The sequence below is a fragment of the Gymnoscopelus microlampas genome, assembly GCF_963454915.1.
Source record: "Gymnoscopelus microlampas genome assembly, chromosome: 5".
In the NCBI taxonomy this organism is placed as follows: domain Eukaryota; kingdom Metazoa; phylum Chordata; class Actinopteri; order Myctophiformes; family Myctophidae; genus Gymnoscopelus; species Gymnoscopelus microlampas.
In genome coordinates, this window is record NC_139942.1 from 14,419,847 (window position 1) to 14,432,346 (window position 12,500).

The window sequence follows — 12,500 nt, forward strand, 5'->3', positions numbered from 1 at the left end:
AACAGATTTGGTCAATGTATAACATTAAACCCGAAAAAAAAGAAAGAAAAATATGGAAAGGAAAAACACAGTGTTAGGTTGTGTACATATTGTCAGAATCTGCTTTGTGTGCGTTGTTTATGTGCTAAAAGAAAGACTTTAAGAGCTGTTTCACTGTGCAATATTTTGGACTATCAATTTGTATCTATCAACTGAAAAACTATTGACAATATCTCACCAATAATTGGAGTTACATTATGGCAAAGTGACTACACCTCTATCAAAGTGTAATTTTACTTTAATCAGTACAATCAATTCCTGGCAGGCTGGTAATTTGTAAATGGACTGCATTTATGTAGTGCATTTCTCCAAAGTGCTTTACAATGTATTTCACATTCAGCACGCACGCACGCACGCACGCACGCACGCACGCACACACGCACACGCACACGCACACACACACACACACACACACACACACACACACACACACACAGGGAACCATGCAAGGCACCAACCTGCTCATCGGGGGCAGGACTTAAGTTAAGTGTCTTTCTCAAGAACATTTCGGTAGGAAAATCCCCTCCTAAATGCTCCTGAATGACAAACTACCTGACTGACAGATACTTCAGGGACAGGACAGGAGACAGACTTTTTCTTAGTTTCAGTACAGTTATTGCTTTGTAGACAGCATGAACATCTGTGCTACACATGTTCATTTGGGGAACATACTTTCAGCTCTGCTGCACCGTTCCCATGAAATATGCTAAAACATGATTTGTAACTAATTTAGTTTCCCTCATTGGAGTTGATCATTTTAACTGACAAATTGGACACCTGCTTGGAGCACTCATGTTTAGAAAACCTAAAAACCTACATGTTTTGGTTTAATATGCTTTTATCATCTTCTATATGTGTTTGTTTTAATGTTATCTCTAGGCTATATGTGAATGTGAACGCTGCTGTCTTGGCCAGGGCCCACTTGAAAACAACATGAATATCTCAATGCACTTTTAACCTCGTTAAATAAAGGATGAATAACGTAATAATAATAATAATCTATTATTGTCTCGTCTTTAGTTCCATTAAAAAGTAACACAAAGAACACACAGTAGAGGGATAATTATCTGGGTGAATAATGAAAGTGTAACCTCCTCTTCCTCCCCTGCAGAGCGGTTCATCCAGACCGTCGTGCAGAACGTGGGCAGAAAGCATGTGAACATGGAAGACATGACGGCCCACGACCTGGACCAGCTGTCCAGACTCATCGCTGACGCCCTGCAGGTAGGGATGGATGGGGACCCACGATCCATTCTCATTCTGTCATGGCACTGTTTCCCAAACTGTGGGTTGGGACCAGGGCAGGAATTTCACAGCGGCCAAGGCGGCTATGGCCGTCGTTGCCCTGGCCGTGTGCCCCTCGAATAATGGCATGCCTTCACGGCCACAGTGGCCGTGGCGCCCCAGCTGCGCCCAGCAACTGATTTCACAGTTTTTTTAGTCACCAGTCCCTTTGGTTGAGCTGCGCAGCTACAACATGCACAGTGGTAGGTAGGTTTGATTTTAAGCCTCCTATGAACCTTCGGAATCCCGCAACACAGTGTAATAGACACAAAAGCATTACCGGGCCAAACAGGAGATACATCTAACGCAGCCCAATGGTAGGTTTGATTTCTAGCCTGAGAGAGAGAGAGAGAGAGAGAGAGAGAGAGAGAGAGAGAGAGAGAGGATTCTGTAGTCCTACAGACCGATGTGCCCCGATGTTTTTTTCAACAGCAAAATATAGATGAATATATCTAATAAAATACAGCAAAATCCCCAAATTATGAGTCTTAATATAAAGCAAGCAACAGAATAACTGCAAACAAATTAAAAGTGTAGGCTATCAATATCATACAAAAGAGTGACCTCACCGCTCTGATGGACAAGAAATAAATCCTTTTGCAAACCACATCCATGATATCTGTTCGTTTGTCAACAATGTTCTAATTGGGAAGTTTATTTCAGCAGAATGTGACAGTTTTAGTCATTTTTTTGGTGCGCAACACAGCCCTCGTTTAAGTGATTGCTTTCACCTGCTGCTGCAGTGTGCGGAGCTTGTGCGCAACAGGGCATATCTCCGCCAAGCCAGGGTGACCTACCCAGGGCCATGAAATTCATATGCAGGCATAGTAGCCAATTAGAATGAAATCTGCAAAAACGGACTTATATACTGATACAGAACCATATATTGACTATATATTATGGCTTTCAGGTGGAAATCTTGTATGTTCCTTTTTTATTATTATTTAAAAACAATTAAAAATTATGAAAATAGCCAATCTACAAGCTGTAATTATTAATAATTAAGAAATACTATATTTTAAAGAGAGAGAAAATCAACTAAAGTCATTATTAGTGCAAGTTCAATCACATTTCATTTGAATGAAAATAACTTGTGGGGAAAAGAAATAAAATCTCTCAGAGGTCTTCAACAGGGGGTCCGCGAAGGTACTGCAGGGGGTCCGCGACCCCTAGGGGGTCCGCGAAGGTACTGCAGGGGGTCCGCGAAATTGTTGTTTGATTAAAAAAACAAATGTTTTTAAAAACTTTAAAAACTTTTTTTCTTCTTTTTTTTTCCAAAAATGTAAATTTGTCTTTAAACATAACATGACATATTTTAATAGCTTAGTAATGAATGCACAATAGTTACATGGTATGTTTATACATATTTTGTAGAGAAAGATCAGTGGTGTCAGTTCAGCAAAAGCTAAGGTATGGCAAGGTTAGGGTTGCCAACTCCCAGAGATTAAAATAAGGGACATCTATCCTTTTTTTAGGGGTTCAACCCCCCCAAAACCCCTGAAATGCATAGAAACTATGCATTATACCTATAACACAATGCAAACACAATGGTATGGTCTTACACCTGCATTAGGCTACTATTCATGATTTTCTTTTCCTTGCCATACCCAATTGACGCCCCTGAGAAAGGTCCTTTTGCACACCTACTGGGTCAACCTGTGCGTAGGAGCAGGCAATTATTTCATGTTTATTTATATAAAACACAATTTTATACATAAATATATGATATATATAGTAGCCTACCCCCTACCCTACGAGGTAGGGGGTCCCTGCTCCATCACCCCATCAGTTTGGGGGTCCCTGGCCTGAAAAGGTTGAAGACCCCTAATTATTCTGTGAATCTAATGTGATTAATGTGACCCCTACTTCAGTCAGTGAAGTCCAGGGCTGAATGTGACATATTGAGACCTATGTAACTAAATATTGGTCATTTGCCAACACATTATTTTGTGAAATAAATGGGTTATATCTCACAGATAGTTATACAATTCTTATAATATATTAAAATACAATCATCCTTAACCTTCAAGTTAAATGCATTATTTCCGGGGACTTAAACACCTTTTTTTTTTGGATGGCCTTCCTGCCCTGGCATTTGGCCTTTGTGCCCTCCAAAAAATTAAAACACCAAAAGCCAAGTGGCCTTGCCCCTAAAATGACGAAATTCCAGGCCTGGTTGGGACCCATTTTATGGGTAAGGTATATATCTACGAGTAGGCCTATACATCTCTCTCTTTTTGTTTCCTGCTTTATTTTGTATATATCTTTATACATTTCATGATTATTAATAAAAATCCATAAAAAAAATAATAAATACAACCTTTAAGAAATAGACCTGCTACTTTTGATGCTTTTGTGTGACGCTGTAGTATGATCAAGTAAGACCTTAATTTACGAAAAAACACAAAAAAGTTAGAATCTGGATTCAGGTTTCTGCCCGACAGCAACGATATATATATATATATATATATATATATATATATATATATATATATATATATATATATATATATATATATATATATATATATATATATATATATATATATATATATATATATATATATATATATATATATATATATATATATATATATATATATATATATATATATATATATATATATATATATATATATATATATATATATATATATATATATATATATATATATATATATATATATATATATATATATATATATATATATATATATATATATATATATATATATATATATATATATATATATATATATATATATATATACACACACACACACACACACACACACACACACACACACACACAATCCACATCCTCATCCCTCCCTGCAGGTGGTGGAAAAGGAGAAGGCCAGACCCCGAGCCAGAAACCTGGAAGAGGAGGAGGAGGAGGAGGACGGGAAGGAGGAGGTGGTGAGAGATGAGGAGGAGCAGGAGGAGCAGCAGCAGGAGGAGGAGGAGGTGAAGAGCGTCCCCACAGCCGACACAGAGGAGCCACAGCTTCAAGGTATATTGATTGAATATTTTATAAGCCAGAAATGTAAAACGAGTACAGTCAACACTTTGTCTAAAAGGATGACGCCAAAAAAGTCCTTGCGGTTTTGTTTCCATTGGGGTCCTAGGTATTCAATTCATCAATTCAACATATAAAAATAGCACCAAACATTCAATATCATCACAAATATAAATCACTATATGTACAGAGTAGAAAATAAAAGGGGGGGGGGGTCGCCTGCCTAAGGGAGAAGTGATAAACGAAGCCAGTGAACCCCATTTTTTAAGGGATGGGGTCAGGGCACAGGACACTGTGGAATGCTCCTCACAATAGACAGTGGAGAGACAGAAAAACATTGTTTCTTCTGTCTGTGGTATCACTAAAAATTTCAATTTTTTTGAAATCTGTCTGTCTGTCTGTCTGTCTGTCTGTCTCTCAACAGAGCGCCACACAGACGCCGAGGAGCAACTAAACTCTAAGGATAAGGTAAGACCTCCATCGTCAGACTCTTGACCTCCGTGAGGATAAACGGTTCAAAAACATCGACGTGTCAAATCCCGCTCGAACCCCTTCCGACGCAAATAAACTTTGTGTGCAGGATAAACCGCTCAGAAAAACACATTTCAAAAGAATTGCTGGGTGTTTGATGTCACCCCATCGAGACGAAAGATGCAGGCGGCGTTTCATGTGGATTCTCCAGCCGTCTTAACCCATTCAATCCGGGAATGCATCCGTGAAATGTTTTAGATATCTTTGGCTATTCAAAAATAGCAGATCTACAAGCTCATAGCGCGACAAATATTTGAATATATATATTTTAAGGAAACTTTTTTAACTCAAATCTTTGCTTCTGGGGGTCCCCTATTAATACATATTTTGAGATGGGGGTCCGCGGCAAAAATACATATAATATTGGGGATCCTTGACATGAAAAAGTTTGAAAACCACTGATTATAGCAACATATTATGTTTTTTTCAAAAAACTGTTTGTACACTGACAACTGACATTTGTAGAATCCCCAGAAGCAAAGATTTGAGTTAAACATGTTTGCTTTAAAACATATATTATATTCAAAGATTTAAAACAAAAATCATGATTTTTCAAAAAATAGCAGATCTACAAGCTCCGAGCTGCCGCGCTACGAGCTTGTATATCTGCTATTTTTGAATATAGCCAAAGAAATCTAAAGCATGACACAGATGCGTCCCCGGTCTTAAAGGGTTAACCTCTGAAGAGCCCAGAAGAGGGCTACTCACTCTCAGGACAAAGATGTTGAGACATTTCATCATATTGCAGCATAGAGAAAGTTTTGTTGATCGTTATACTGTTGTTTATACCAGAGGTTCTCAACTTGCGGTCCAGGGACCCCAAGGGTCCTTGAGGAGTGCTCCAGGGGGTCCCCAGCTAGATGATTAGTAGTTGGGAACCAAATGAACCCTTATGGGTCTGTAATCAAATTGGATTCCATTTTCTGACACTTCTATTTGCTCGGAAGAACTGAAGACGTGAAGGACTCGCACACAGTGGTGGAAAAAGTACTCAAATGTTTTACTTAAGTAAAAGTATCAATACTGCAATGTAGTACTCTGTTACAAGTAAAAGTCCGGAATTCTACAGTACCAAAAGTAAAAGTACTAAAATGTTTGAAAATAGCAAATCTACATCGCGACGCAACGCTATTTTCAAATGGCCTAGGTATAAAATAGAGTGGTTAACGTATGTTTTATAATGTAATAATTTATATCTGCATAGTAACTAGTGCAGTACTTGAATATACTTAGTTACTGTACACCACTGCTCGCACACCACCCAAAATAATTAAGGATGACTTGCTCATGACGTGCTCACGGTCAAAGTGATAGGACAAACATTTGGGTCACAAGGCCATCGTCGTTTTTTTATCTGCTTGCTGAGAACTCAAATATTTAACTGTTTTTTTTGGCGAGCACCTTGTGTTTCAGCCGGGCGAAAAAAGCGGACACGTACAGCTGTGGTTCAACAAGCAAGCAGCAGGTTCTCAAACGTTTTCATGTCAAGTACCCGCCACTTTCAAGGACCACCACTAATATGCATTAGACCAGTGGTTCTCAAACGATTTGGGGGGCCCCAGATGACTTCCTTAGTGTACAACATGTTTTCTCACTCAACGGTAAACAAACCAACATACTGTTACTTTTGCACATGAATCACTTTTGACCATTACTGCGTCAAAAGTAATGAGAAATCTAAAAATTGTCAAACATTGGCCACATTTTTTTTGACAAGAAAGATGCAACAAGACCATGGGTGGAACCTCATTTGGTACCATTTGTTTTATCTATGGAACCCCAATCTACAGTGTAAAATTGTCAGTGCTAATTGAACTTCTTTTTTTTTGTACACAGAGTGCAAATGGAACCCCCGGGACCCCTAAAGGGATCCCGGACCACTGTTTTATAATAGCACCTAGATGTTTATTACATGGAAGGTTAAGCCGTTTTTAAAAATAGATCTTTATTATATGGAAGGTTAGCCCTTTTAAATATATACTGCATTGATACTTAGACAAGACTAGCAATTATCTGTGTGCCCAGCAGCACTAGAACAATAAGTCACATCATTATGTTTAGGCAGGTGCACTATTGTTCAACTCTATAATTATTTCCGGGCAACACTCTGATGCCAGTTAGAAGCAGTTAAAAGGTGATACTGATTAAAAAAAAAAAAAAAAAATCTATTTAGGCAAATAAAGTATGGCTATGCCCAAAAGAAAACTGTTACGATTGTGAAATAATCATTTAAATAATGATTATTTGAAAATCATGGGAGGCAGCAGTCTGGCCACCCGAGACTAATAGTCTAATGAGACTATAGACACCAATGAGACACAGAGTGAGCAGACAGAAATGGTGTCATCTTATGATTAGCATTAGTGAGGACCAATTGAAGATAAGGTTGAAAATGGCTGAAGTGGTCATTTAGGTATACAGTCCTCAGGTAAATGTACTTCATTACTGTCCACCACTGTCTAAATGTGATGAAATGAAAGCATTAATACGCTCTACGCACAGAATTGGGCCGCTTCCTTTCTTCCTTCACAGGTGTTACTAATAATTCAAATGAAGGCTCTGTTCCATTTAGTGTAGCACAGTGGTTCTCAAACATTTTGATTTCAAGGACCCCCATAAGAGTGTACAAATATAACCAAATCAACCCTCACGGGTCCATTTGGATATACTTGTACACTCTCAGAGTTACAAACCCGTACGGGGCCATTTGGAACCCCCTTAAGAACCATGAGGGTCCCAGGACCACACTTTGAGACCCACTGGTGTAGCAGAGTATATCCAGTGAGCCAACATGTACAATATCAGCACCCTGACTCTGTTTGAGCCTCCATTAGTATCATTGGTAACACCTGTGAAGGAAGTAAGAAAGAGGCCATTTTTTTCCAATATGGCTGCTGTGCATAGAGCCTGTTACCTTTTCTTAAAACCACATCTCAAACCCCTTTCCCGCCCTTTGTTTCAGGCCCAGAACAACAACCTGTTCAGCAAGCTCCTAGCTTACCTGGACAAAACTGCGTTCACCGTCGCCCCCGACCCCAGAAACCAGGAAGCGGTCACGGTGGCGGCCGAGACCCCCACCGCCACCGCCGCCAGAGGACGCATGGTGGGCCTGGAGAACGTGCGGAGTCGAACCAGCGAGGCGGAGGTGACGGTGCAGAAGAAGGACACCACCCAGACGGTGGAGGAGGTGTCGGAGGTGCAGGGCTGGATTAAAGAGGTGGCGCCCCCTCCTGCCGCGGTGGTGTACGAGCAGCCCCACAAGAAGACCATGCACATCCCCGAGCTGCAGCTGGACGTTCAAAGCGACGACGATGTTTTTGGTTACGTCATCACGGACACCGAGTAAGTATCGTTGTTCAGTGTTCATTTTGTAGACTAAAACTATGACGAAAAAGGTTTGTTGACTACCTTTTTTCACCGACTATGACTATGATATATTTTTGTTAAAGGTAGGGTAAGTGATATGTTTGGCTTAAAACAAAAAGTATTTTGTTAAAATGTTAAAGCACTATATTCTGATAGTAATCATTGCTATAGAGTGTTTGTTCAGTAACAGGAGTCTCCATGTCTCTCCAGCTCTTTAATAAACAGAAAATACATTTTCTGGTAGGTGTCAAAATCTCAGCCAATCAGGAGAAAGTACCCATTTTTAAGCTTCATTTTTATAGTGTTCCAGTTCCAATTTTGCCTGCCCATTTCTTAGTGTCATCACTTCCAATTTCACGTTTAATCTATATCCTGATTGAGTTCTCTATCCTGATTGGATAAAATTGGAAATGAAACCGAAACTGAAACGAAAATGCATTTTCTGTTTTATAAAGAGCTGGAGAGACAAGGAGACTCCTTTTACTGAACAAACACTCTATAGCAATGAGTACTATCAGATAGAGCTATTTAACACTTATTTTAACCAAAGAAAATCACTTACCCTACCTTTAACAAATAAAAACTATTCAAAAATGTTAGGTAGGGACTAGCGGAGAAGAGATCCAGTAGAACTAAGACAAGTCATGTTATGCTTGGTTGCTTGGTTGCGCACAAGCTACCCTCAAGGCCCGCCAAAAAATACGTTTTGTTGACTAAATCAATTACATCAACTGTAGATTTAGTTGACTAAAGTCTCATGATATTTAGTCAACTAAATTCAGTCACAGTCTGTTCAACGAAATGACGCACAATAACACAACACAACGCCAAGACAATACATGAAGTCCTCAGGATACACCAACCAACATATATACTGTATCAGTGAGGCAGTCTGTTTAGTGCAGCAATGGCTAAATGGACAAAACTCCTACTATAACAAACTGTTTTGCCGTTTCAAAGTTCTGTGTCTTTGTCCGGATGGCATGAGTTTAAAGTGACGATTGAGGGGATGATCAGTGTCATTTGCTTTTGTGAGCGTGTGTGATGGCTTTATTGTTCATAGCAGAAAAGTGCGGGTGTGGGAAGGCCAATAATCGTAGAAGCACGGGTAATACTGAAACTTTGTTTTTGTTAGACATGGTCAATATATTGAAAAAAACATGGGGAACAATACAACAGAACAGGTTGAATAATGCTTTTGTACAGTAATAACAGAAGGTGAAGGGCAACAGACAATGCTCTATAGCTTACGGATAACATGAAGTCTCTTTGCTGGGAGCATATGGACAGATGTAATGTGTTGATCAAAACTGAGTCTATATTGTCCAAAGAGAGTCCAAGATATGTGAAGTTGTCAAATTGTTCTACTGTTTCACCATGAATGAGGAGTGGTTTCAGTTGGTTATGGGTTGTGTTTATGATCAGTTCTTCAGTTTTGTCCATATTCAACTCTAGGTATAGTTGTCACTGCAGCACTGTGTAAAATGAGAAACGGTTCTCTGGTTGTCCGTGACAGAGTTGTTGTCATGAAGCAGTCCGAGAATAGCCGCGCTATTAACCTCGGTCCCAGCCTCACTCATCTGCGAAAAGATGAGCCTGGTCACGACCTAAAGCAGCGAGTGTCTAGGAAGTCCTGAGTGGACAGGATTTACGTTTCCCCCGGAAATTATATTTTTGACCAATCACAACACTCGTTTTATTCACGGAGAATGTTAACAGATTTGTAAAGCATCAACGTCATTTCCTTAGGCGGTACTTCCGCCAAATTCAACCATTTCCTGTTGTCAACTTCCTAGACAACCAACATCCCAGATCTTGCCCAGGGTGCCGCGCTATGAGCTTCTGCTTCTATGAGCTTCTGCTCTATGGGCTATTCGCTATTTTTGAAAAATCCCTGGCACAAAATATTTTTGAGATGGAGGAGGTCTGCAGCCAAATACATTGACATAAATACCTTGACATGAAAAAAGTTTGAGAACTACTGATGTGATATTAGTGGGTGAAGAGCTAATACAGTACCCTTTGTACCCATTTTCAGAGCACCTGTTGTTCCCATTGTACCCTGTTGTCAGAGTACCCCTTGTACCTGTTGTTCCGACTTGGCACTGCCCTCTCTGGGGGTCCTCAGCGACGAACACACACACGCACACGCACGCGCGCGCGCACGCACGCACGCACGCACGCACGCACACACACACACACACACACACACACACACACACACACACACACACACACACACACACACACACACACACACACACACACACACACACACACACACACACACCAAGAGTTTGAAGATGATCCATCAGACGCAGGGGTATTCAACTAGATTAGGCAGGGGGCCACAACTGTAAAATAACTTGGAGTCGGGGGCCACACAGCGCAAATGCATGCGCACACAAATTTTTCGGGTCTAATTCGGGTCTAATTCGGTCTAATTCGGGTCTAATTCGGTTCTATTTGACCAATATAAATCAACCTTTTTTCGGGTCTAATTCGGTCTAATTCGGTTCTATTTAAGGTTAAGTTCCAATGAAAGATGGCCTTTCAAGAACTAATGAAGGATAAATAATTTGTACTGTTTTAACTTTGATAACATAAGTCAAAGTTAAAATAAATAATAATTATGATTTTTTTTTTTTTTTTTTTTTTTTTTTTTAATATGGCCAGGGGCCACAAGGAAGCTCCTCGCGGCCACGTGCGGCCCGCGGGCCGCCAGTTGAATATCTATGCATCAGACGGTTCTGGAGATATAGCTGGGCACAGATATCAGATTATTTATAGAAAATCTGGTTTAAAGTGGTCTTCATGTATGGGCATGTTATGTTTGTGATGCCCACCCATGGTCCACAGGCCACCCACAAGGCATTGTTTTTTTATATAAGACATGTTTTACCATATCGTCTCTGTCGGGTAGAAACCTCATACTGTTATATATTTTCAGCATTCAAATAAATAAATAACAAAAGTAGCAGATCTACAAGCTCAAAACACGTTTCAAGGTTGTAGTTCTGCTACTTTTGATGCTTTTGTGTGACGCTGTAGTATGATCAAGTAGGGCGTTCATGTACAAAAAAACACAAAAGGTTATAAAGTATGGAGATAAGAGGTTTTTCTGCCCGACAGCAACAATATAAAGTATACTGTAACCTTATTCTGTCAATATATTATACCCTTTGGGGAAATGTGTCCAATGCATTTGACCCATCCTAACTACTTGAGAGCGGTGAGCAGCCCACACTGCGGCGCTCGGGGACCAACTCCAGTTGTAATGCCAGTACCTTGCTCAAGGGCACTGGCAGGAGTATGTACTTGCATGTCTTTTGCATGTGGAACATGCATGTCTTTTGTTGTGGAAGGAAGTACCCGGAGGAAACTTACGCGAATGTAAACTCCACGTAGAAAAGGACCCCCTCTGGGGGTTCAAACCAAGGACCTTCTTAGCGCTAACCACTGTTGGTAAACGCCTGGTAAAATATCCCTGTCGCGTGCGGAATTCACATTTCCATGTGTTTCCGGTCTACTGAATGAAAATGAAAATGTGAATTCCGCGGCTGGGACGGTTCACCAGGCTAAACCACTGTGCCACCAATATATCTGCTTTGTTACACTGGTTTATGGGCTAAACGTGTGATTTCGAGACTTGGTATGCAAATTAAATGAATGATATGGTATCGTTGCTTTTGGTTTCCTGACCACGGTGCACAGAAGGACATGACATGTCATGCCCAGCTGGCTATAATACAACCCCAAGGCTCTATAACAGAACTTAAACTTGGCTTCAAAAGCAACACAGTCGTACCGACGTGACGTACGATTATGGGAGTGCGTGAAATAAGTTTTGAGCATTGTGTAAAGACAGACGTTTTGGTCCTGAGGCTAACGTGGCAAAAGCAAAAAAAAATAACATGGAGGGAAAGATTGGATGGCAAATGTAATGTCTTCACAGCGCACCGGTGCTGGTCTGCGCGCCTTTCTCTCTCGTCTCGCTTTCAAAGCTGTTTCGCTATATAGAACCCACGGAGGGCCCGAGGTTTGTGTCATCTCACAAATCGTTGCCGTCGGTTCGGAAAACCTCGCATCTCCATATTTCAACTTGTATGTCGTTTTTGTAAATTAACGCACTACTTCATCACACAAGTGTCACACAAAAGTAAATAAAATAGCCAATCTACAAGAAAACAACGCGTCACGTTGCGACGTGTCGTGAGCTTGTAGATCGTCTATTTTCACTATTTCAAAATGTTTTTGAAAT

General features: G+C 40.2%; 1 protein-coding gene across 1 annotated transcript in view; it reads left to right on the top strand.

The window, feature by feature from the left end:
- The window catches only part of LOC311044933 (receptor-type tyrosine-protein phosphatase N2-like), a gene marked incomplete at both ends in the record, with an annotated part of 238,223 nt that overhangs the window by 48,045 nt on the left and 177,678 nt on the right, over positions 1-12,500 (top strand). The window contains 4 exons of the mRNA XM_084056743.1: positions 1,151-1,263; positions 4,162-4,336; positions 4,767-4,810; positions 7,836-8,215. Coding sequence (XP_083912869.1) covers positions 1,151-1,263; positions 4,162-4,336; positions 4,767-4,810; positions 7,836-8,215 — 712 coding nt within the window. The remainder of the gene's footprint in view (positions 1-1,150; positions 1,264-4,161; positions 4,337-4,766; positions 4,811-7,835; positions 8,216-12,500) is intronic.